General features: G+C 36.6%; 4 protein-coding genes across 8 annotated transcripts; 1 reads left to right on the top strand and 3 right to left on the bottom strand.

Moving 5' to 3' along the window:
• Positions 1-510: 510 nt before the first annotated feature.
• Positions 511-2550, bottom strand: LOC128874200 (DNA-binding protein RFXANK-like). Of its 2 annotated transcripts, none has more exons than XM_054118668.1 (6): positions 2148-2550; positions 1659-1927; positions 1451-1583; positions 970-1182; positions 751-894; positions 511-670 (listed from the first exon to the last, which is right to left on the bottom strand). In XM_054118668.1, the coding sequence occupies exons 2-6, from the start codon at positions 1923-1925 to the stop codon at positions 603-605; spliced, it is 825 nt and encodes a 274-aa protein (XP_053974643.1). In that variant the 5' UTR covers positions 1926-1927; positions 2148-2550; the 3' UTR covers positions 511-602. The 2 variants fall into 2 exon arrangements, with proteins under 2 accessions (XP_053974643.1, XP_053974642.1); XM_054118667.1 differs by having other exon boundaries at positions 751-898; positions 962-1182; positions 2148-2535.
• LOC128874197 (probable arginine--tRNA ligase, mitochondrial) lies at positions 2550-5199 on the top strand. 4 transcript variants are annotated; one of them, XM_054118663.1, is made up of 5 exons: positions 2550-2689; positions 3039-4122; positions 4374-4483; positions 4573-4796; positions 4893-5199. In XM_054118663.1, the coding sequence occupies exons 1-5, from the start codon at positions 2654-2656 to the stop codon at positions 5041-5043; spliced, it is 1605 nt and encodes a 534-aa protein (XP_053974638.1). In that variant the 5' UTR covers positions 2550-2653; the 3' UTR covers positions 5044-5199. The 4 variants fall into 4 exon arrangements, with proteins under 4 accessions (XP_053974638.1, XP_053974637.1, XP_053974639.1 ...); XM_054118662.1 differs by having other exon boundaries at positions 3039-4197; positions 4356-4483; XM_054118664.1 differs by having other exon boundaries at positions 3039-4197; positions 4356-4483; positions 4882-5199.
• Positions 5200-6364: 1165 nt separating this feature from the next.
• On the bottom strand, positions 6365-22877 carry LOC128873643 (uncharacterized). Its single transcript, XM_054117340.1, has 5 exons — positions 22321-22877; positions 17140-20117; positions 15387-15429; positions 7857-10935; positions 6365-6505 (listed from the first exon to the last, which is right to left on the bottom strand). The coding sequence occupies exons 2-4, from the start codon at positions 20079-20081 to the stop codon at positions 7867-7869; spliced, it is 6054 nt and encodes a 2017-aa protein (XP_053973315.1). The 5' UTR covers positions 20082-20117; positions 22321-22877; the 3' UTR covers positions 6365-6505; positions 7857-7866.
• LOC128873639 (28S ribosomal protein S9, mitochondrial) lies at positions 21808-25548 on the bottom strand. Its single transcript, XM_054117338.1, has 10 exons — positions 25447-25548; positions 25191-25323; positions 25001-25104; positions 24626-24799; positions 24450-24535; positions 24266-24341; positions 24051-24176; positions 23926-23968; positions 23680-23795; positions 21808-21831 (listed from the first exon to the last, which is right to left on the bottom strand). The coding sequence occupies exons 1-10, from the start codon at positions 25546-25548 to the stop codon at positions 21808-21810; spliced, it is 984 nt and encodes a 327-aa protein (XP_053973313.1).
• Between the last annotated feature and the right edge of the window lie 216 nt (positions 25549-25764).

The following is a 25764-nucleotide window of genomic DNA, read 5'->3' as shown; positions in this document are numbered from 1 at the left end:
TGATATATAATCATGTTTTGACGAAAGAATTCATTAAAACATATAATTGTATTCACTCGTTTTATTTTATTTTTTAATAGTATTATTAAAAGCATTTAATGTTTTATATTTTTCGTTCTTAAAAATGAAAACTATTAATATACCTTATTTCGCAAATATTAATAAGAAAAGTAATGATATATGGAACCAAAAAAAGAAGAAGATAAACATTTGAGAACACATTTACGTTACAGGGCCGCCTGCTTGTTTTTAAAAACATTAATGTAAGGAACTATAAATGTTTGTATACATACATAAAAAATATTAATAGTTTTTAAAATGTTTTCTTTGGACCCTTATGTTAATAAGTCAAAAAATATTTACTACTAATCACTGATTAAATGTGTATAAATAATCATCAAATTATCTGTAAAATGTTTGTTCATAAAAATTGAGAATATAAATTTCATTATTACGTTCACTGATAGTGCATTCATTAAGAAATATGTATTATAAACAATTATACAGAAATGAAAATAAAACACGTTTATTGAAATGTTCAGATATAAATATTAGGTCTATATTTACAATTTTTAAAGGCTACGGAAACTTGTAATTATGGTTTACTGTAATATATCAGGTGATACATTTATCACTTGCTGTAATAAATGATTTTCAATAACTGCTTTAGCTGAAAGAAATTGATTGATGGTTTGTTTAAAGTAATGAGTGCAATATTTTATTAATATTTTTATTAGAATAATTACTTACCAGTTAATGCATTATTTAATACTGCTGCATGATAAGCACTTATGTTATGTATGTTACGACGCGTAATATCAGCTCCCCTTGATAACAATTCATAGCAAACATGAGGATGATCACCATGTGCCCCATATATCAATGGTGTATTACCTTCCTACATTATTTTGAAAGAAATTACGGCACAGTTTTTATTTAATAAGAGCAACCAATCTAGTACCTCATCACTTGCATTTGCATCTGCACCATGGTTCAGCAATAGTTTTACAACATCGTGATGTCCATATGCTGCTGCTAAATGTAAAGGTGTTTCCCCATTGAGACCTCGGTAATTTTTATTAGCTCCAGCTTTAAGTAATTGTCTTGCACTACCTAATTGGCCATATCCCGCAGCCCACATAAGACCTGTTAAACCTTTTTCGTCGGGTGTATCTACAGTACCTTTACCATAAATCATTAATATAAAAGTACACTTTGAAGAATATACTTTGAACAACGCTTTTGCTTATATTTAGAAAAAAAAATGTCTCTCTCTAATATGTTTATATTTTCTACGCAGACTAATTTCTTTTATAAAAATTGGCAAAAATATTGTTCAAAGTGTGTGTGCTTTTAATATATCCTGAAGAACATTTGTATTAGACATATTTTAGAAAAAATCCTCAAGTATCATATTGAAAAACATAATTACACGTTTAGGGTAACATACTTGGATGGATGTGATCAGGAGTGATTTCACCTTGACCAGCTAATGTATGAAAGGTAATGTCACTACCACCATAAAGTTGAGGTATTTCAGTTTGTGTGTTACCTCTTTGTAAATTTGTGAGCAAAGTAGGAGGCTAAAAGGAGTTTTTGGATAAAAATGATGCATCTTCTACTTAAATACTTTAATCATTGCACACACAAAAATTTACCTTGTACGGTTGAAATGCACTCATTCTTGTAGCATCTTGCCATGCTCCTGGGGCCCAATGCCACTTATTTTCTATAGGTTCAGTTTTACATTCTATATTTACATTTTCTGGTTTACAAATTAAAGGTCTTGGTCTGATACCAATTGTTGATTCTACTTCATCACATGCAATATTCGTAGTTTCAGTTGTAGTATCGTTGGATTCTTGTTCTCCTTCATCATCCTCCTCTTCTTTCAGAATAAATTCGGAATGAATTTGATTCTCCATATCTTCAACAATCATTCAGCAATGATTTACACAAACCAAATGTCATTTAGTAAAATAAACACAACTGATAAAATATTATCAAATTTATACATTACAGAGTAATTTTATATCAATATACTATCTTCATCCTATTCGACTGTAACACTATTCGGCTTTTCAAATCATTTATTTATATATTAAATATTATAGGTCATATTAGATATTGATAAATTAAAAACTTACCTTTGTAAGTTATTTTGATTCTTATAACCTAAGAAACGTCATTCACTATTTTCTTTTTATTTTCTTATATGTAGTCATCTTTATGAACGATCTTACAGAAAGTTAAAAAACATTGTGAAAAATTCCCATATAAAGATTATATTTTTACCATTGTTTATACATTTTGCCATCATTTTCTCTGATTCTGTTTACAATACCCATGAAAGTACCGATACCCTTTAAATGTTCGAGCAGACAATCTTTACAAGAATTCGGATTTAATTAGATGATTCGAAATTAACGGCGTATTAAATTATATGAAAACATAATAAATTATCGTTCATCATATAAAATGTCATCAGGATCAGTGAAAAATAAAATGGGCTCACAATTTAACAAAGGCTTCTAACAACACTAAGTTATCTGTGTAAAGCTCGTCATACAAGACTGAATTTAAAAAACTTAATTGTAACTTATTGTTTAATCTTAATAAAATATTTATTTCAAAGTAATTTCATTACTTTAATATGAGCAATATTTTAAGATCTATAATATTTAAAAAGGTATAATGTTTTACTGTCATTCTTTCTAAATTGTTCATGTTCTTTACATCTTCTTTTATAATTAAGTTTGTATTCGTGATTGTAAATCTTACAGTTATTGAATATTTGTAGTAAATTTCTGATTAAATTTAATTGTTAGCAATCATGCAACACATAATTTGTAGGTTATAAAAAGTTTCATTATTATCCTGTTATTTTAATAATTAATAATAAGTTCATTGAGTGCAAACTGTTATATTTTAATAAATTGTGCTCCAAATTTGTTTTATAAAGATTTTAAATATTTATTAATTTTCTCAAATAAATACAATATTACATGCAATGAAATTCTGATTATTTCTTTTTGTAGGTTACACAACCATTACAAAATGTAAACAATGCATATAAAAGTAAAATAATGTCCGAGTTAAAAGTTCATTTGAATAACTCAAACAACATGTATTGCTTTACACTTCCTTTAAAATCAGAACATTATAATATTTCAGATGAAGTTCCAGATATTATAAAGAATGATTTGGAGGATACTTTTGATAATGTTAGAATAGAAAATAACACTATATTGTTCAATATATTAAGAGATAAGTATATAAAAACAATTCTAGAAAGTAATCATTCTGGTTTAATACCACCATTACTCATAGATAATAATAAACATGTTATAGTAGAATTTAGTTCACCAAACATTGCTAAACCTTTTCATTTTGGACACTTACGTTCTACAATTATAGGAAATTGTATTGCTAACATAAATGACTTCTTGCACAATAAAGTTAAAAAAATAAATTACTTGGGAGATTGGGGTACACAATTTGGTTTGGTTCAATTGGGAATAGAATTAGCAAATATTGATGATATTCAAATACAAAAAGATCCTCTCAAGGCTTTATTAAAAGCATATGTTACTGCTAATGAATTAGCTTCTTCTGATCCAACGATAAGCGAGCGTGCTAGAGATATATTTACACAGTTGGAACTTGGTGAAAATACTTATTATAAAAAATGGCAAACGTTTAAACATTACACTGTCCAGGAGTTGGAAAAAACTTATAAAAGAATCAATGTTTCATTTGATGAGTATCATTGGGAGTCTATGTATAGTGCTATAAATATAAAACACATTATTAGTTTGATGGAGGAATTACAATTGTTAGAATTGGATCATGAGGATAGAAAGGTGATACCTATAACTGAATCAAGAAATATTCCAATTCTTAAGAGTGATGGTTCAACCTTATATATGACTAGAGATATTGCTGCTGCTATTGACAGATTTGAAAAATATAAATTCGATGCCATGTACTATGTGGTGGATACTGCTCAAAACGATCACTTTTTAAGTTTAATAACAATTTTAAATAAATTGAAACTACCTTGGGCAAATAAATTAAAACATGTTAAGTTTGGTAGAGTTATTGGAATGAGTACAAGGAAAGGTACATCAGTACTTTTAGATGATATTTTAGATGAAGCAAAGACAATTATGAGAAACAGACAATTGAATAATACTAGTAAGTTAATAGCACTTATGGCTATAGATTAATGTAATTAAATTATATGATTCATCAAGTTTTTAAGCTTTAAATACTTAAATTTCTTCTCAATGATATTTATGTATAAGAAAATCGAATTGTATGCAAATATCTATATAATTATTTCTTTATTTCAGCAACTAAAGTTGTTTTAGATGAATCTGATAACAGTTCTGATATTTTGGGCATTTCTAGTGTTATTATTCATGACTTAAAACGAAGAAGAACAAACGATTATAAATTCAATTGGGACTTAATATTAGATGTGGGTTGTTTTTATAAACTACAATTCTGATTAGATATTGTTTGATATTGTATTATTTATTAATCATAGATAATATGTATCAATATTAGATGAAAGGCGATTGCGGAGCAAAATTGCAATACACTCATTGTCGTTTAACTAATTTGGAATACAACAGTGGTGCTACTTTAGTGGCAGAATGCAATCCAAGCCTTCTAAAGGAAACAGAAGTTGATAATTTAATAATATTAATCAGTAAATTTGACGAAGTAATTCTTAAATCTTATGAACAATTAGAACCATGTATACTAACGGTATACCTTTTTCATTTATGGTCAGTATTACTACATTGAATAAATAAGTAATATTAGAATTTTCAACATATATGTTTCATACGATTCTTTGTACTGTAAAGACAGTTTTCTTACAGTCATGCTGTCGACAAAGCATTCAAAACATTAAGGATTAAAAATCAACCACCGGATTTAGGAAATCAAAGACTATTGCTGTTTCATACGGCAAAAATTATTCTCGCAGAGGGTATGAAATTACTTGGTTTAACACCTTTGAAGAAAATGTAAGAAAATATTCCATTGGCCTTTCGATTAAAACATGTATAGTTTAAACAAATATTCTGTAGGATTAAATATGTAGTTGACCTTAATGATAAATTATAATATTCCATATTTATGTAATGTTTATTACTTTTTAGAAATAATAAATCATAATTATCGTAATTATTATTTCTATTATCTTACTCATACGATAAATTTGAAAGCTTACAAATAGCTCGAGTTTAGCAAAATTATTATTAATTAGTTAATTTTCATTATTACCCTCAGGGGCTGTAGCTATGTTCGATTGTAGTTACAGTACGCGGGTTTAGCAATCCCGAGGTACCCAAGATATAGGAGGGGCAGTGGGCCCCAACAGATTATTGGCATCCCTAATGACGATCAACTCACTTTTTATTTTGTCTTCATAAAAACATTGACCTTATAATACATCAAATGAATATAAATCGGAACAGTTGATAGATATTTTATAAGAATTTACTGAAATCTATTTATATAATCTGATAAGGTACAGGAAGTTAGAAAAACAATATTAACGTTTCTTCCATGTGAATTTTCTTCGAGCGCCTTCCTGTCCCCACTTCTTTCTTTCACGTCTTCTCCAGTCCCTTGTTAGAAGGCCAGCTGAATAATAATAATTGCGTGTACATTATTTAATTATTGAAGCAGTTAACAATTAAATTTCTGATTACATAAAGTTGACTAATCATTTTCTAATTAGCAAATCATTTCGAACGAACTTTGTTTTGGTAGGTTTTACCGAAAGCTAAGAATATTTCGTCAGATTGTTTCCTTGGGATCACACTTATAGAAAATGCGAAAAATATTTGTTTAATTATAAGTAGCAATGATAACAATTATAAAAGCAAAGATTTTCTTCATGAAATTATATACAATTATTATCATTCGATGTTTTGTATTTACAAAAAAAAGAAGCCTATTCAGAAATTTCTGTAGTGTGCCAATTCAACTTGTCGATTCATTCGAATAATCAAAGCGTTACTGAATGAATTTAACGAGTGACCTCATTGCCACTTTGCGAATTACATCTAGAAATTAATGCTTCAATAGAGAGCGCGCAGTAATAATTGCATCCCAGTTGTTACGATAAATTAACAATACAGAATTCGAGAATTCCATGGCCTATTTGTGGTAAACTGACTCGGCAATCGTTCTTGAAGTAAACTAAATCTATACTTTATTACCGAATTAAAATTGTCAATATATAACATAGGATAACGTGTTACGAAAAAGAACTTATTTACTAAATACTTAGCAGTTATTAGAAAACATTGTAGCTCTTACCAAGTCTCATTTTTTCTACCATGTCAATATCGACAAAGTTTCGAAGCCCCTGTGCAATACCCCAACGAATAGCACCTGATTGTCCAGTTGGCCCCCCACCATTAATGTTCGCTTCGATATCAACTTTGTCGCTCATATTCGTAAAAATTAATGGGAATATAACCTGTAATTCAAAATAAGCTACGTTAATTATGTCTGGATTTACTTAAAAATCTGCGAAGCCAATACACGACGCTTAATTCATAAATGACTGATTTCAAGTGTAACACACACAAAAATACCCTTGTTCCTTTTCAACCAATCAATTTGTATATGTTATTTGATACAGATTTCACGTTTAAATAATATACGTGCTTTTGTTTTTCCACTTTTCGATCTCTCTTTGTAAATTTGAGCAATGTCGCGATTGTTTATTATTTACGACACTTGGACTTTGTGTATGGGATTCTCTTTAGATATATAATACTTATGTAATATAAACGTTAAAATTTACAAAACAGAATTAATATGGAGAGACAAGAAACAGAGAGGAGTAGTAATATTAATTAAAAACGGAGAGAAATGTACATGTGAGCATGGAACGTAGAAATAATAATTGTTTTCTAAATTTTAAGGCGTCTATTACATAATATTATATATTTGTTTCATAAAATATCAGGATGGTACATCTTAAGAGTTTATTTTATAAAAAGGAGTATTTGAAATTTTGTATAACTAACATATTTCATCAGCTAAAACAATCCAAGTGAGCGTAGCATTTAACGAGCTTAAGTATTATACAAACATCCTTATCGAAAGAACAACAATCTAACGAAATTCTAAATATTAATTGCTAAATTAGGTCATTAGATTCTTATCAAATATCAACTGTTCTTATTTCTTACAGTTATAATTGTTCATTTCTTACAGTTCATAAATTCTAGCATCCACGGAACAGGCTGTCCAAAAAATAAAAAGAAAACAAAAAAAAAACCCGAAATGCTAATGTCATTACTATCAACGTTAAGATTGCAGAATATTTCTCCTTTTCTACTTTCACTTCTAGACTTATTTGGTCGTACGTGTCGCTTGTTATGATATTTAAATTCAAGACATTTGCATAGAAAGTTAATTTATTTCGTTGTATTTACAGGGTCGCACTCTCAACGATATACTTCGTCCAGAAAGAACTAAATTCTGACAGGTATCTCAGTACCTGCGTATCCATCTATCTTGTATAAATACATATTTATTTAATAGCATTTAAAAGAATAAGGGAAATTTGCTTCGAAGTTGTACTTGACAAAAATTCTAAATTCCCTCAGTTTTACCAATTACACGTTACTTGAGAAATATGTAAAATTGTGTTTCAGGATATAAGTTCAAGAACTTAACTACGACACAGTTTCATAATAGTAATTTCCATTATTCTTTTAAATACGGTTTCGAATCTTAATTAATTCTTCCGTATTTTATTTATTTACATGCCCTTTCAGTCGGTCAAGTTAAAACATTCGTAACGTCGATGCTAGTACCTAGGAAGCGTCAATTTTTCTTTTCCTTTGTCAGATTTTTGATAACGTCCTCCAGGATTTTATTGGTGTCTAACAGCTGATCCTTGAGCGTCTTAATGGTGTCTTCGTAGGAGTGCAGCTTGTTAGTTAAATTTTCGACGACCACTTGCAAATTGCAGTCGGAGTACTCCTCGTTCTGTTGTCTCATCCGCATCACGTGATCGCTGAGGCTGTCGTTATCGTCGTTCATAAACGGTATATTCTTCTGGGCAACCTCGTAAGCCGCTTTCAAGATGTCCTTTGGCAATCTTTTCTCCAAAGGGTTCAACGGTTTCACCACCAGGACCCTTTTTCTGTTCTCCACGTTGATCTTGTGGTCCGACATCCACTTACGAAAGGCATAAGGTATCGAGCTGTTGTGAAGAACCATCTCGGTGAAGAGGATCAGCTTGGTCTGCCGCACGAGTTTCGTTAGGCCCGCGTGGTTCCTCAACCCTTGGATGTCGTGGACGGCGATGCCGACCAGAAGGTTCATAAGGATCACGGTGACGAACACGATGAACAGAGTGAAGAGGATTTGGGAGCACACGGACAACGGATGGTAAATAACGAACGAGCCCTCTGTTTCTTCGTCGATCTGGGTGATGAGTCCCTCGAAGTCCAGCTCGCCCGCCATCATCGCCAGGACTTTGATGAGACCGGTGAAAGGGTTGCCGAAGGACGGCTCCCCGACGAATATGACGCAAAAGCTTACGGTGAAACCGATCAGCAGCCCGGAGTAAGCCAGCAGCAACTTGGCGAACTCGAACTGTATGTGGGTGAACATCGCCACGTAGGTGCCGAACGCCGGCAGCTGGCCCACCATCAGCATCAAGTTCGTCCAAGCGCACAGTATCGCGAACGCTCCCACGTAATTCTGCCAATCGTAGGTGCGACCCGTGTAGATAAACGACGTGACGAACACGCTGATTATAACGACCCCGTCCAGCACGTTGTCGATGTTGGAGAAGTACTGTTTCGCCGACGTGTACACCATGAAACCGAATATCTTCCTAGGTATGGAGATGCAGGTGAATATCAACAACAGATACCACTGGATCTCGATCACCGGTCTCCTGAACAGAAATCCGGAGAGACGCTTGCTACCGCAGATCTTCGAGCTGCTGGTCTCGTCGTAGTTGTAGCATTTGTAGGCCAAAGCCGTGAGGACGTAGGTGGTCATGCAGATCACGGTCATCGCGTACAGGAGGATCCTGAGCAGATAGAATTTCCGTATCTTCTCCCATTTGAGATGGAGGAAAGCCATCACCAAGGGATGCGAGAGTAAGTCTTTGCGGCGTTCCTGGACGAAGGTGTTTATGAAGCTGGTCTCGCATTGGTTGCCGCTGGGGAAGAGCAGGTCGAAGTGCAGCCTCATCTCGAACTCCCTGTTGTGAGGGACGGGACGCCGGAGCGTTATGGAGGCGTCGAGCCTTTGTCTGAAGACCTGCAGGGATTCCGGTATTTTCCTGAGTATGATGTTCAAGGCGGAAAGACCAGCGCTGGTGGTCGCGCTGACGTCGGCGCCGGCCCAGATCAGGACGTCCACGCAGTGGGATTGCTCGTTCAACGCGGCTACGTGAAGAGGAGTGAAACCCGTTCTGTCCGCGGCGTTCATCGACGCTCCGTGCTTCAACAGGATCTCCACCAGCTTGGCGGAGGAACGGGTGGTCATCACAGCGAAGTGAAGAGGAGTCCTGTGAGCCCTGTCCACGGCGTTGGTGTTGGTACCGGGCGATTCCAGTAGCAATTCCACGCACTTCATCGACTGAACGAAGCAAGCCACGTGCAACGGTGTCTCGCCCATGTGGTTCTTCTCGACCACGCTGGCACCTCGTTCCAGCAACAATTTCACGATCTCCACCGCGCCGGCTCTGATAGCGGAGTGCAACACGGGCTCCGGGATCTCCTGACAAAGATACGTGCTGGATTTCGCTCCGTTATCGAGGAGCACACGCGCCGCCTCTGGAGATTTTCCGAGGACCGCGAAGTGAAGGGCTGTGTAGTAATTTATCGGATTTCTGCAATTTACGTCGGCGCCCTTCTTGATCAGGTGCTCGATGCACGCCACGTTGCCGCTCAACGAGGCCGCGAGAATCGCGTTCATACCTGTACGAGGCTCCGTGTAATCGAGATTTACCCCTGTCTGCTCCAGTTTCGGCAACAGATGGGTCAGACCGCGGTAACAACACCACACGTAAGCGATGTTCCTTATCCTTTCACCCGACGGTAACTCCGGCAACGTGTTGCATTTCTCCAATTCGAACAAAAGCTTCATTTCCGCGGCGGTGACGATCGACCACATTATCGATCGCAGATCGTTACCGTTGATCTGTGCCTGCCTGCACACGTCCAGATTGTCGTAGAAGAGAGACTCGTCGGCAGGCGGGGGCGTACCAGCGTCGATTTCTACATGGTCGTTCGCGGAGTCGGTCAGTGGGGTATCGTTGATCTCGATCTTCTCCGAGTAGCTATTGTGCCTGTACCTGACCGATCTGAAGGTGGAGGCCAACCTCGTGGAAAGGTGATCGTTGGATCGATCGTTCAAATTCGACAGGGATACGTGCCTCGTTTTACCTTCGCGAGCGGGCTGCACCCTCAACGTTTGCGTCGTTTTATTATTATTAGTCTCGTTAACGGTTCCCGTGTCCGTCCTCCAACATTTCTTTCCCTCGTCCAAGTGCAGAAACGAACGTCGATTTTTCAGTCTCGTCAACGAATAATGTCTCGTCTTTCTTTCGTGGCTCGTCAACGATTTCATCCTCCTCTGGATCGTCTTGCCGACATTTTCGCGAGCTTCTTTGTCCCCTTCCTCAATCGTTCGCCAGCCATCGTTCTCGTCGAACGAAAGACGACGTCCTCTTAAACTCGTTAACGAGTAACGCCGCAATATTTCGTCGTCCGTCATCGACGGCCTTTGCACGGTAATTTTCGGCACGTTGCTGGACCCGTCCTGAGCTCGGCTACCCTCCATACCGTTCCCGTGAATTTCCCTTTTAATTTTTTGCCCGCCGTGCGCGCCAAGACGAAGAAACTGCGACGTAACACACAGCGGCACTCTCTACTATCGTGGATCTCGACGAAGGAACGTTCCAATCTTCATACCTCGGCCTCACTCTTTTCTTCGTTTATCACGTCACGTCCCAAAGTCATTTGGATCACTTTAAGAGAATGCTCTCGTCATTGCGGTACACGCGACCGTTGGTGTCACTCGCCCGAGTGACTTATATCGGTCGTCTAATATGGATTCGTTCTATATATAAGCCGGATAGGAAAAGACACGCTTCCATTCTGCAGACAGTCCTCCTTCGAACGTAGACCTTGAACTTAAAAACTAACGGGACGGAGGTCGCATCTACCGGTCGCTTATCGGGATAAATAAACTTTCTCCGGCTCGAATCCAACGAGATTCTCTTTTCTATCGAGCACGGCTGACTCGCGACCTTTTTTTCTGCTTTAGACGGATCGTTCGTGTTTCGATTTCTCTTCGGATGCCCCTTTTCAGCTGCTGGAAAGGTTCCTCCTCTTCGATCCTCTTCCGTTCACCAATTTACTTCGTTTCGTCGCTACAGATGAATGATTTAGTTCGTCTCGCATGTCCACTTTTCTTATTGCCGTGTTTCTTCTGGCAGTGACTTTCGAAAAGAATCGTCACGATTAAAGATGATTCGTCGACAGTCATTTTTGTTTAAGGAACAGTTAGTTACGAGCTAGTCTATCGCCTTACAGAGATACTGGCAAACGAATCACACATAAGGAATAATTCCAACTAATTTTATCAAGTTCGATTATGCAACCACGCTAATTATTAAGACTGGTTACCTCAATCGTTGATCGATCGTTATTGGTGTTAAATGGGCGCGGATTTCTTGTAACATTGTGCGAAAATCATCGACCGAAGGTGGAGCTCATTTTTCATGCACATGAAATTACTGAATCGCGCGAAGCTAAGGAAAAAATAAATAATGGAAATGAGACTTTAGGCTTTTAACAGATGTTAAACGTTTGTAGCTTCGTAACAAGTGCGTGTAGTTGGTATGCAATTTCCTAATATTTTCGGGAACCTCGGATTCGATGTTTAAATTGAAAGAAAAGTAACATACTGTCGGATCCTTGACAAATTCTGTTTTCGTGAGAAAATTCTTAGTATGGAAGCGTTGCGAGTGTATTTACGTTTATCTTATATCTAAATTATATAATTGCATCCTTTTTTATCGACTCGACTTATTCGCATTACTTAATTATTTCTTCAATGATAAGCTTCTTTTTATATAAATCGTTTGCAACTGACCAGAACGAAGGAAACTTCGAAAGACTCGTAAAATTTGAAATGTGAGCTTTATTCTTTCGTTTTACTCTTTTCAAGAACTGTTCAACTGTCAACTGTTGTATTCGATTTTTAGGATACTCTATAGTAAACTCTGATTACTCTTAAATCGTACAATTTATTGTGCACGCATATTTGGAAATAATTATTCAACAATTCTTCGCACAATAATCAGATGTACTTCATCTGTTATTACTTCAACGTTTTATCCTTCCATATTTGAACAAAAATCATGGTACAGTGTCTTAAAATTTCGATTCGAACACATTATCTACCAGAAACCTATTCACAGCTTTTTATAAACGTATAATGTTAAAGTTCTTTTAATGATATACATTAACGCAGAAAGTACTTTTCCATGTCATAAATTTTTTTTTAAGTACAGTAGTAGTTAAAGTCCCAATGAAATGGCTTTATTCTCATTCTACGGTAGCCATTCTATTCCTCACTGCTACCAGTTTGCAATGTTTATATACGACAAATGATCGCGTCGGTTACGAACTTCGTATAGTGGAAACAAATAATTCCCGATCACGAAAAATCTTCACTGACACACTTCGACAAAATTAGTTTTACTGGTCGGCTCGGCGCAACGCGTTGCCCTGCGTTTATAAACGCCCTCGACGATTATAAAAACACAGTTTAGGAGTGACGACACTTTTGCAATCCGACACGGAGAAAGCTGCGATCGCAGAGATCTCGAAAACACGATACGATCGAGCGATGGTGAATTTAACACTGGCCTTCCGGAGCTGAAACTCCAGACGTTGCAAGAGCCCGCGCGGATATGAGCGTTTTTACGGATCCGCTCGGACTTTAAGATGGTCCGTAAAATCTAGACGCACTCGCGGACCTGAAGCTCAGCGTCCTTGTTCTGGCTCCATCGTCGTCTGTAATTGTGCTCTATCGCTACTCGGCTTCTCTTAGGCGTACGTATTATCATTTTCTAGGAATTGGAACCGGTTTCTTTTTGAGTAACTTCCCGAGTACCTTGCGAATGCCAAAGGCCATATTTCAATATACCGTAGACCTAAAGTAGGTTTGCCGGCTTCGTCCAAGTTTATCAAAACTCGTGGCCTCCGTCAGTCACGTTGGACCGATCGATCGAGCGATACCGCGATGTTTTCGCAACGTTGATTTATCTATCGAGGTAATTCAAACATTCGACGACAAAAATGCTCCTCCAAGGGTGGAACGAATTCTTGTTTCTTTATACATCAGCATTTGTGCTCGATATGATTACAGGTCATCGTCTAAAGAGTTCTCCGAAAGTTGCTTTCAAATCTCGTTCTTAATAACGAAATACCTATATATAGTAAATATATACGTTAATTTATGTTTACTTTCTGTGTCTGTATATACGGTCAGGGTAATAAGTATTCGTACAGAAACCTCTTGTTTCTTTTCTTATTGATGTTATTTTAAATTGGTTGCTGTACAAATACTTCTTGCACTGGCTATATATAAAAATATGAATTTGCACAAATATGCGCAGTCCAATAACGAGTATCAATGTAACTACCGAACGCGCGTTATTGAAACTAGTCAACAAATTTTTCAGCTACCTGAACAATACTCTTTGTCTATCGAATATTTGCGATACGGAACTATCGCATGACTAAGCGTATTCGTTGTGTCAATAACTTGGAATATCCTTCGGGTATTAATTTTTTTCAGAGACAAAATAGAAGAGTGGATGTCTTTTTTTTTTTTTTTTTTTTTTGGAGTCACGTAAGGCTAACGTTAATGTACGAGTTAATTCGATATTCAAGATTTCAAGTTTCACCAGGTAAAACGCATAGTCAGCGCTAATCGTAACGGAAGACACGTGTATCCGAATATTTAATTCTCGATAGATTAACCGACGGAGGAGATTCGTGGAAGCAGTTATCAAACGTTTTCGTAATTGAACTTGTTAGTGGCCGTTTCTGGGAAACATCTTCTGCAAACTATCGATCGGAGGAATGCGAATATTTTTCCGTTTCGTGACCATTGTTTTCTTCTTTGCGGCACAATCAGTTCAAAACAAAGCTGAGAGATTCGACGGTTAATTGCGTCTTTGCTCGACGTTAAATGCTTCATTTTGTAACTGAAATTCTAACTTCCGTTTAATGAGTAAAGAATCAATATATGTATATATTCTTCATAGTCGAATAGCTCTTTTTAGGACATTAGTCGTTGATTAAATTTGATGTTACATAACGTTCATAATTCCTATTCCGTTTTATAAAAGTAATGCTTTCGTAAATGATTTGATGATCTTTAATATCTCGTATGCAACATTTAACAGGATGAAATTATTCTTTATTTCATCGTTCTTCTTGTATTCTGTCCAGTCATTAGATCAGCGTTGTCATCTTCGCATCCGGGTTTTTCTTCTTTCGCCATTAAGTGCACGAAATTAACAATTTTTTATTACACAACCTCCTACAACAATCTTCCTGGATTGGAGTTTGTAAATAAACCGTTAAATCGTGCCGATTAACATATCGATCTGAATTCCGGTTCCGTTCGACATCTTCTTCGTTTGGTACTCGAACAGATTGCGAAATGTGTTTAGGATTACCGAAATTCCGTATTTCCAGGCACGCACGAGATTATTGTGCAATAAAACACTTTTCGAAACTGCTGCGTAGACAACACAGGGTCGCAACGTGTATCCGAAACAGGGTCACTTATTTTTTCGACAAAGTACTTTAGATGACCACCCGATAATCGCCGTCGCTTTGCTCGTGTCGTGTTTAACAAGAACTGCCCCAAATTTTACATCGATCCGAACTTGAAATTTCCTAAATCGTTAGTTTGAACCGATGTAAAATTCCTAGCATAATGTCTTATTGTAGCAGCGCGGAAGCAAATTTTCTTTTGAAGGATGAAATTTGAATACATGAATATTTATGGTGAATTTCTCAGACTTAACCGAGAGTTTATTCTGTTAACGTTCCGATCCTCTAGTTTGGGATCGTTGTCAGAATTACAGAAATTAAACAAAATGATAATCATTGAATTATAGAGTATTTGTTTGTTTGTTTGTTTGTCCTTGAAAAGTTTTTCCTTATACTTTGACGATAACGGTACAGTAACTTCCTATTTACATTTTCTGATTAAACAATGAACGTGACTAACGGCTGCGTTGTTTGCATAATTGCAAAACGTAATATATTATTAACGATTCTCCTTCATACTTTCAATGAGTCATTTCCAATTTTGTTGGGAAGCACTCTCCCTCTAAAAACACAATTTCTGTATCAGAGATTTATGAATAAATTGACTCTTCTCGAAAGTTATTTATTTTTAAATTCATTTTTAGAACGAATATTCGAATATTTGTTTTATTATTCAATTCGACGACATCTTCCGACAGTTTCACTTAAATTTTATTTTCCTATCGGAGAGGTACAAAATTATTTCGTCATTAAGTATTATGTAAATTGTCTTACACAATAGCTCTTACAGTTTATATGTGTAAATAAATTACTTAAAATTATGTAGGCAAACTTATTCAACGCGTGCAAACTCACTTAACACGTATTCAATTAAGAAACAATTTATTCGTATTTTTTCGTACAGTTAAATAAAAAATCAAAATATATTATAAATTACTCTTCACGTTTGAATTATTATTTAATCACATCTTATTTACAATCATTTTACACAGTTATTTACATAACAATATGTGTACAATATATCAATTTAATAGTGTTAATATTTCATGTTGTACTTTGTTTATTATATTAATATCTAATTTTTGTTATTACGCCTCTTGTCTTCATAATATTCACATTGTGGTCAGAATGTAATTCCTTAACATACTGTAATACAATATTGCATAAATATTGAGTAAAAATCTATATATAAAAATATATTAGGTTTTCTTGCTAAATTTTTGTCATCTACAATTGTGCATAAAAGTCATTAATCGTACGTTATATTAAATAATTTAAATCTCTTTATCATTTTCTATGCTAAACCACCAGTTAAACGTCATTTACGGTAGAAACTATCCGAAACTAATGAAAGAAACTTGAGACGAATTTAGAACTGGATAATAACGTTTTCATTTTATATGCATATATCAACGTATTATACTTACAATGGGTTTCTTTGAATATCATTGTAAGTTAATATGCAAAACATGGACTTTCCTATGACTATCTTTCATGCTGGGTTTCGCGCTTGTTATTCATTCCTTTCTAAATACCTACGGACTCATAGTTTTCTTTTTTTATACAAGGATCACGTCAGACCTTAAAACAGAAATTAAAGAAACGCGCGAACTATCAATAAAACGATTCCATCGTCGAGAAAAATAGAATTACAGTCTTTTATACATTATGCTCTTCCAATTTTAATAAAAGAAATATTCGTATGTCCTTAACTGCTGACTTCAAACGCTCGAGATATTTTTAAAAGAAGCTGTTGTGGAATCATTACACATAAATATACACACAGTAATAATTAAGCTTTCAAATGATAAAAAAAACCTTTAAGAAATAGCAATTCAATACCTCGAAAATACAGTAGAAATATACAAGTGGAATATGTAAAAAAATTAATTTACAGTATTATGTACAATACGATTACATTATTAATATTACATTATATTATATTACAGTACGATATTAACTCTTAAAATGTCTATTAAAATGTCTATTACTATGTCTAATGTCTCCGTGACTATTACTTTGTTTATAATTTCCTTAAATTCCTATCTTTCCTCTATCAAACTGTCGCTTCTCCAAAAAGTCGGTGTCAATCGAAAGCTTAATTAATACTATGTACGTTTTCATTCGATTCACCAGTTACGCGAGTGCGATTACTCTCGCGACACGCTATAAACCTAAGCGTACAATTTCTTCTATGCGCGGTTGTTATTCAGCGCATCTAAGGTTGATTTTCTCATCCAAAGTCTCTTCAGATGAATCGCTCGATATTTACGCGTTTGAATTCCATGAATTAAGGCACTGAATTAATTTAGCGTTATCCTCTTCTTTGCTCGTGTTATGCTGTTTGTCTGCAACCAGGGTCGTCATAAGATCCCGTAGAAGTGTTTGATTTCTTTCGCAGATCCTCTTGAGCTCCTCCAATTCTACTTTGGTCGTGGTATTCTCGACGAATACGTCTTCCTTGGGTGAACGAAAACGAATCGTCGAGTAAGGGTCATTCTTGAGATACGTGCACATCGTGCTGTTGGTCTTTCTGCTGCACAGGGTATCGCCAATATTTTTTCGCTCTTTGGCGACCTTGTGAGCGGCGGTCAACAAATCGCGCGGCAATCTGGTCTCTCTTGGGTTCAGAGGTCGAACGGTTAGACATACCCTCAGGGGCGACGGTATCAGCAGAGCCGTCCATCGTAAAAATTTGGTCAATCGTTTCGGCAGCAGGCCCCAAAAAAGTGCAGTCTCGACGTCGCAGATGAGTTTCGTCTGGCGAACGAGTTTTGCCAGTCCAGCTGTTTTTTGGAGGCCCTTTATATCGTGAACGGCTATTCCCACCAGGAGATTCATCAAAACAATGGTAACGAACAGAAGGAACAGTACGAACGACAGCTGAGCGGACACCTGGAGCAGAATCCAAGAAGTGCCGCCGGCGTCCGTGTGCTTGCCGTCCTCTTCGATAGGAAAGAAGAGATCCTCGAAGTTGAGTTCACCGGTCATCATCACGAGGACTTTGATCAGACCGATGTGCGGGCTGCTGAACGACTTTGACCGTGGGAAGATGACGCAGAAGCTCGCGGTGAAGCCCACCAAGAGGCAGGCATAGGCCAAAAGGAGCTTGAACACTTGCGCCTGGACGCTGGTGAACATCGCTACGTACGCCCCGAATATCGGCAGCTGGCCGATCATCAGCATCAGGTTGCTCCAACCGCAGAGCACCGCGAACGCCCCCACGTGACTCTGCCACGGGTACGTTTGACCCGTGTAGACGAACGAGGTGGCGAACACGCTCAGGATCATGCACCATTCGACCATGTTCTCGGCCTGAGCGAAGAACTGGCGAACCGACGGATACGTCGGAACGCTGGTCAGCTTGCGGAACGCCTCGAGAACGGTCAAGACCATCAACGCGTACCATTCCATCTCGAGCAGCGCGGGATGTCTGTAAAGGAAACCGTTTATACCGGTGGTATTTGCACACAATGGCGGCTGGGTAACATCTAATTGGCCGTGGGACTCGTTGTAACAGTTGTGCGCTAAAGCAGTCATTACCCAACCCGTGAGTATAAGAACGTAGAACAGGTAGAAGGCCAGCCTGCCGACGTAATACTTCCGGATCTTCTGCCACTTCAAATAGAGGAACGCCTGGCAAAGCGGATGCTCGAGAATCTCCTTGTAGCCCTCTTCCACGAAAGTGCCCAAGTACCTGATCTCTCCCTGTTGCTGGTGCATCAACAGAGGATGAAAGTCCAAACGGAGCTCCACTTCGCCCGTGGCGGTTTCGTGCTGATGAAGCGTGATCGACGCGTCCAGTCTCTGCTTGAAGACGTTCAACGACGTCGGGGTTTTTCGCAAGATGATGGACAACGCGCTGGTCCCGCCCTTCGTTCTGGCGCTGAGATCCGCGCCGTGCTGGATCAGTATGTCCACGCATTGGGACAGCTCGTTCAAAGCGGCGATGTGAAGCGGCGTGTAGCCGTATTTGTCGGTTTTGTTCACGTCGGCCTTCCACGTCACGAGAAACTCGGTGACGTTGTGAGCCAACAAAGATCTGCCTAGAGCGAGGTGAAGGGCGGTTTTTCCGTCGTCGTCGCCGATGTTAGGATCACAGCCGCATCTCTTTAGCAGTATCTCCACGCACTCCAAAGAATGAGAGCGGCAGGCTACGTGCAACGCTGTCTGTCCTCTGTTATTCTCTAATGTAACATTTGCGCCGTGTTCGACCAACAGATCGACGTTTCTCGCGCAGCCAGACTCCGCGGCTAGGTGCGCGGCTGTGTTGCCCTTTTTTTTAGTAATCAGGTTTGGATCGCAACCGGCATCTAAGAGCGCCTCCAAGCAAGGATACCCTTTGTCCGCTGCGTGATGTATAGCGGCGTATCCGTTGTGGTCGAATAAGTTTATGGTTGGATTATTCGGTGCTAGTAACTTCAACACGTTCGCGGAGTTCGACCTAGCCGCAACGTGCAGAACGGTCTCTCCCTGCGCTGATTTCTGACTGATCCCCAATTGACGGAAATACAGAGCTACCCTTGAGGCATCCCCGAAAGCAGCGTAATGAAACGGCGTGTTGTTTTTGTTCAGGTACATGTTAGCGCCGTTATCTAACAGATACTGCACGCCTTCCAAACAATTGCTGAACGCGCACAGGTGCAAAGGGGTGAGACCTTGCTTCTCTTCCGAATAGTTCAAATCCGCCCCGCACTTGTGCAGAGCAACGATAAGATCCGTTCGGCCGATGAAGCAGGCGTACAGCAAAAGCGCGTTTATCTCGTGTATCTTGTACACGTTGGCGACACCTTTCAGATCCTCCAGGTCCAGTTTGTTCATCTCCAGGTCGCCTAACAGCTGGGACCGACCGCGCACGTATCTCATGTGCTCTACCAGAATATTCTTAATCGCATCTTTGTTGATCTGGAACGTGCAATTAAAGTCTTCCGTGCAGGAGCTTTCGCTGGCGCAGACCGAGTAACAGTGAGGTTCCTCTATCGGGGGCGGCGGGCCGCACTCCAGGTATCGCTCTTCCGTGTACGAGTTCGCATCCGATTCCAAGGGCAGCGAGGTCTTCAACAACACCCATCGCGAAGGAAGCGTGGACGAGGTCGTGGACTTTTTCGACGGCAAAGATTTCGGATTGTCCTCCATGTCCTCTATCTGTCTATCGGAACGCGGCCAACTCCGAAACGCCTTCCCCAGAAGTGGATGCACGGACCAGGATAACATCCTTTGTTACCACTCTCGTGGCAACACTGGTGGATTCTAAAATTGAAAAACGAACTAAACCAACCATCGATAAAACGAGTGCGGTGGACAGTATCCCTGGCCAGGCAATGAAAGCGATCGAAAGTCATCGTGCTGCTCAAGTGACGAGAGCAAAATTAGAGACGCGAACCGAACAACTCTTGCCCTCAGGGGCTGTAGCGGTGTTTGTAGCTACAGTACGGGCTTAGCAACCCCGAAGTACCCGAGCTAGAGAAGAGTTGTCAAACGACACAGAGATAACAAGTTATGCAAAATAGTAGGCCCAATCGGTCCTCATAAAGATAAAAAGTTATGCACTGTAATCTAAAGTGGCCAGCCACAGATAAGAGACGCAGAGTTATGATACGATTGTGAAATGTAAACAAATTGTTAAGAAGCATTATTAGTATTAGTAATAACCACTTGTAATGAGGTTCAACATTTGAATAAACAGCGTACTGTACCGAAAAACTATGCGCCAAAACAGAAAAGATCTACTAAATTTGATTTCGAGCCTAGAGTCGATCCATGATTTCGCACAGTGAGGGACAAATCGATAGGACACTTTTCAATTTACATGTGTTGAAGAATTGAAACAAGAAATTGTGCATTTTATAACACCCTGTATATTGTATCTTATCTGCCTATACATATACATATACAGCGAAAGTCATTCTTAGGAGATATATTTGTACAAAGTTACAGAAGCGAATGTAACTAAATAGTCACTGAAGTTTTCCGGACAAAATGATGAGATACTTGAAGTATTTTCGTGAGTATCAGCGTCGATCATATTAGCTGCTAAGATATGAAAGTACCAAATAAAAATTATTTTAGTTAGACGAACAGAAGATCTTCTTAATATGACAATAATTACATTATATTTCCAGAAATAATTATAATTTTCCATGGACTGTCCCATAATCTTGTCTAATATATTCTATATAATAGACATTAATTGATATTCAAGAACGTTGTTATATCGGTTTAAATTTAGCAAAGGAATAGTTAGTAAACAAATTTGGAAATTACTATTGTTTACTATGTAATAATATATATAATACGTTAATAGTTGAGAGCACTTTATGTCCTGTTATGTTTAATAATTCGAGTAATGAAATATTTGATTATGATAATGATTGGTAGCAAGGTATGAGAAGTATAAAAGAAGATCTCTGATGACGTCTGAACTGGTCCGAGACGCATCGCATGAGGCGGGAATGTCAATTGGAAAATCGGACACATACATTGATAACTATGAACAGTCGCATCGTTGCCATTAAACTGATATTATTTATATACAGTTCGAGTCCTTCGTGTGTCGAACGCTTGAACATTCTCGACATTCCGTTTCGATTATAAAAACAGAACAAAGACATCCAAGATGACGTTTCAGAATATTTCACATTCTTAAACGATTAGGATCAACCATGTAATTCCTCCAGCTAAAGAAATACTTTGAAACAGGATGTCGAATATAAAGTGTTACGAGCTGCTTTCTTACAAACTAACGAAGAAATCGACTTCATTTTTGTTATAGTTAAATGACACCAGGTCCGATCCTTTAGCGCGCAACGAAATTTTTTAGGGTGACTGTTACAAGAAAATTCAAAGTCACCTTCGAAGTAGTTTATCATCGATACCTATGTCAATCGATCATATCAGAAATATCTTATAGAGGGTAAACAAATTTGTCGCACTGTTTACGTTAGCTATCGAATACTGTAAGCAACTGAAACAAATCAAAGATATCCGTATCTCCTCAAAAGATATTTTATGTAATTCAACGTAACACTCTCTTTAAATCTCAGTACGAACATTTTACGTTGTTTCCGAATGACTAATCACTTGAAACTACTAGAAGTTCATATAATTACTATAAAAACAGTCGAAAGAAACGAGGAGACCTATGCTTTTATCGTTTTACATGATCGACGCTATCAAACCGCTAACGACCAGCATCAAACACAATTAAAAATTTTCGTTTAAAAGCGATTCAAAGGTAACGTCGATGCTCTTTCTCATAGCCTCGCGGATATAATTAATTCACAGTAAGATCTACAAGATGACTTCTCGTGTTGTTGGCAAAATTAATTCACTGCAAAAATTCATTGGATCAACTCTTCGGCTCTTCCTGAGATTAAGACTCTATCTAAGCTCTTCGTAACTACTGAATTTTTGTGTACGGCACAGCGTGCAAACTTTCGCTATAGCTCTTTACCGGATGGCTCTCGTAAAACGTCGTAAGAAGAACCAATTGCGGTGATTTTCACGTGCGAACTTAACCGGTTTGCTCAAACGAACGATATGAAACGTTCAAGATGCCGGTGTATCATTACAAACACCGTTGGGCCAGTCGTACTATCGGACGGCTCGATTAACACTGAACTCGTATCGGAGCTTCTTGCATGCACCGTCTGTTCCGAGATCGGCGGAATTCGCATAATCTCTCGCCTCCTCTGCACGCGTACGAACTTTCAATCTATTCTTCCCCGTTTGAAATTCGTGGCCTCTCTAAGAAATTTGGGCATTGTCGAGACATCGCGAGACCCAAAACAGAATGGAGCTTCTGGGTCATCAATTTGCATTTAATAAGATTAGTCAAATTTCTTTGAAGTAGCTAGTATTTATGTTGAGTATTGCTATCAGTAATTTTTCAAATTCTCTAATATTGAAAAACTAATTTCTTATTATTAAATTAGTAAATTTCGTTAGAATTAATAGTAACGTTCTAAGTTTCAATTGATAGATACTAGCAATATGAAGTATATTAATTATAATTCTATACGTAGTTGTACTACATTCTCATCAAATAATTCATTTTTGAGAAGTATTTATTACATTCGATACTTTCCATGTAAGAATATTTACAAATGTATTAGTACAAGTTGATCAACTTTATATAATGTATTACTTACCTTGATCGGAATGAACGATACATTCTTTTGTTTAATATAGGATACTTAGCTGTTCTGGTGTTATAACAGTAAATTTAGTACTTACCGTCTTCTGCATTGTTTCACGTATTAATTCATATTTTTTATTACCGTATACAATTATATTTGGTAAAAGTGAATCGTTCCCGAAATGATAGGGCAAGCCTAAATATACATATATGAATCCTTCAAATAGAAATCAGAAAGTATCATCTTTCAATCAAACACTTCATTTTTGAGGTATGAACTGTTTAAATTTAAAGATCTAATTTCTGGTTTAGATTACATTAAACAATAGACTTTTACCGATTTCATATTCTTCTTTGTACAACGCACGTAACATAGATTCACGCAATGTGTGATTGCATATAGCCATGCGCTCAGCTGTCAAGAATTTAAACAGATCCGCAACTTGGACATTAAAAATTTAACTACTTATGTTTTAAACTAAAAGTCTCGAATCAAAAAGTGGAAAACGGTTTTTTCATTTTCATTAGAGTAAAACATTTGTATGTTTTGATTGTCCCATAATGTTGTAGGGTCCTATAGATCTTACTACTGGAACTGAGACTTTAATGCTGGTATATCGCTCAAGTATATTGAATATAATTAAAAGTTGATTCAATTATTTTCTACAAACTTACCTGTTCACGGTGTAAGACATTCTGAAAGTATGTAAGATCTTGTCCATTAATAGTAAACTTTCCAGATCCATCACCTAGCACTTTAACATCGCCGTGTGCATTTTTCCTCTTACAGTCTATAACAATGCGAAATTAAAAAATGTATTAGACAACAAGTAAAGAACAAAATTTAAAGAAACAGGTTACAAAGCGTAAATGTAATGAAATTACAGAATAATAATGTAGGAACTTATATTATATAATTACTTTTAATTAAAACAAAAGGTCTGTCATTGCTATCATATTCCATCTGTAACAGAAACAAAATGCATCAACTGCCTTACTCTGAAGAAAGCAAATAGAATAATAAAGGCTATTCAAAATGTACTTACAGGTGGAAGTTCTGTACTTTGGGTAATTACTTTCAATTTATTTCTATATTTCATAATAAAATCATATTTGTAATGTGACATGGGATGCTCAATCACTCTATTGAAACTTTTAACAAAGTATTCATACTAAAATAAATCAAAACATTTAATCAATTTCCAAGGAACTATGTTTTTATTAAAATATTATAAATATATGTAAATTATAGTGTACATACATCTGCTGTCTTAAGCACTTCCATTACACTAGATTCAAGTTCCTCTTTTGTAAACCAATCTGTACCCACCGCATTACTAAAATGATAAAAATCATAATACAAATAGAACAACAATGATATAAGCAAGTTATTAAATATTTTAATAGTCTAATGAAATAAGTACAATAAACAAATTTTAACTCACAATTTGTCCTGGCTGGAGGGTACTCCACGTGTAGCAATTTTCATGTCTTCTATTCTATTTAAATATCTTATTGAGTCTGCAATGTCCTGCATATAAGAATATTTTTTGTGTATTTCAAATATGCTATAGTCAAATAAAATATAATTAGGAAAATTATACATTAGAAAATAACTTACGTAAAGTATACTGTAATAATTAGGTTTGCATGTATAGAACAAAAAATGAAATGGTCTACCACTTTCATCAAATTGTGCTTCTTTCCTTTTTTCAAATAATTTATTTGGATGTATCATCATAGGACGTGCTCGCCAATCATATAAACCAGAAGGTAACAAATATTCTATTGATTTCTACAAAGATTAATAATATTAATCGTACTAAAGACATTAATTCCTTGTCTCATTTTTGGTTTGTTTATAACAAAGTTATGAAATTAATTCATCATAGAATTTTAACCATGTATTTAATTTAATTAGTACTAAAGATCATAAGACAAGGGATTAAATATATCTCTAGAAAATCTTGTTTTATATAAAACAAATGTAATTTACAGTAATTTGATCATCGCTAAACTGATCAGGATCTTCGCCCATCATATTAGCTAAATGTCGTTTTCCTAAATCATATTTAACTATTTCTTTTTCCACGAATTCCTCTGAAATCAATAATCTTTAGTTTAATCTTACATTCATACTAACAGTAAAATGTATGTAATATTAGTTTAATCTGTTGGAAACTTACGATATTCTCTAGATCTCTGTAAATACAGTCTCATAACTTTATTCATTCCTTTCTCTGATTTTTTCCCAGATGTATCACCAAGTATTTTGTTAACATTCTCAACAGAGACAGTGTAAGATTTATGTGATACATTCTAAAATAATGAGAAGTATATCACTGTTGAGTTATGAATAACTTTAAGGTTACAAAAATGATTTGACGATTTGTACACATTTTTCAAAAGGAAGAATTACATAGCATGAAAGTTTCAATTTACCAAATGTTGCTTGACATTTAGTGTGCCTCCAACTGCACTAATGTTGTTCAACTTCATTACATTTCGTATATTTACAGAACGTGTGAACATTGTCAGAGCCATGTTTACTGATTAAGATGATTAATAATCGTGTATTTACTTCTATTTCTGTGTGTACAATCTATAGATTACAAACGTATTAGAGGCTTTACGCCATACTTTATCTATTTTTTATTTATTCACAATTATAAATGGCAAATATCAAGTAAACGAACACTATCATAATTTCTCTTGATTTCTCTACTGTTCTCTACAATAAGAGATAAACTGAGATAAGCA

Source organism: Hylaeus volcanicus, chromosome 3, assembly GCF_026283585.1.
Source record: "Hylaeus volcanicus isolate JK05 chromosome 3, UHH_iyHylVolc1.0_haploid, whole genome shotgun sequence".
Lineage (NCBI taxonomy): Eukaryota > Metazoa > Arthropoda > Insecta > Hymenoptera > Colletidae > Hylaeus > Hylaeus volcanicus.
This window is presented reverse-complemented; position numbering and strand designations above follow the sequence as displayed.

What these genes read in the sequence shown, in the direction of transcription:
- LOC128874200 (XM_054118667.1), bottom strand. Translation starts at nt 1,925, where the DNA reads ATGGAGAATCAAATTCATTCCGAATTTATTCTGAAAGAAGAGGAGGAT. An exon ending in GTGCATTTCAACCGTACAAG is followed by an intron (nt 1,584 to 1,658) that starts GTAAATTTTTGT and finishes AACTCCTTTTAG; the next exon opens with CCTCCTACTTTGCTCACAAA. An exon ending in TCCTGATCACATCCATCCAA is followed by an intron (nt 1,183 to 1,450) that starts GTATGTTACCCT and finishes TTTATGGTAAAG; the next exon opens with GTACTGTAGATACACCCGAC.
- LOC128874197 (XM_054118662.1), top strand. Translation starts at nt 2,654, where the DNA reads ATGAGCAATATTTTAAGATCTATAATATTTAAAAAG. An exon ending in GATCTATAATATTTAAAAAG is followed by an intron (nt 2,690 to 3,038) that starts GTATAATGTTTT and finishes TTCTTTTTGTAG; the next exon opens with GTTACACAACCATTACAAAA. An exon ending in ATTGGGACTTAATATTAGAT is followed by an intron (nt 4,484 to 4,572) that starts GTGGGTTGTTTT and finishes TATCAATATTAG; the next exon opens with ATGAAAGGCGATTGCGGAGC.
- LOC128873643 (XM_054117340.1), bottom strand. Translation starts at nt 20,081, where the DNA reads ATGTTATCCTGGTCCGTGCATCCACTTCTGGGGAAGGCGTTTCGGAGT. An exon ending in AATTCATGGAATTCAAACGC is followed by an intron (nt 15,430 to 17,139) that starts GTAAATATCGAG and finishes TTGTGTTTTTAG; the next exon opens with AGGGAGAGTGCTTCCCAACA. An exon ending in TTGGAAATGACTCATTGAAA is followed by an intron (nt 10,936 to 15,386) that starts GTATGAAGGAGA and finishes CCACGATAGTAG; the next exon opens with AGAGTGCCGCTGTGTGTTAC.
- LOC128873639 (XM_054117338.1), bottom strand. Translation starts at nt 25,548, where the DNA reads ATGGCTCTGACAATGTTCACACGTTCTGTAAATATACGAAATGTAATG. An exon ending in TAAATGTCAAGCAACATTTG is followed by an intron (nt 25,324 to 25,446) that starts GTAAATTGAAAC and finishes TCATTATTTTAG; the next exon opens with AATGTATCACATAAATCTTA. An exon ending in TTAGCGATGATCAAATTACT is followed by an intron (nt 24,800 to 25,000) that starts GTAAATTACATT and finishes TAATCTTTGTAG; the next exon opens with AAATCAATAGAATATTTGTT.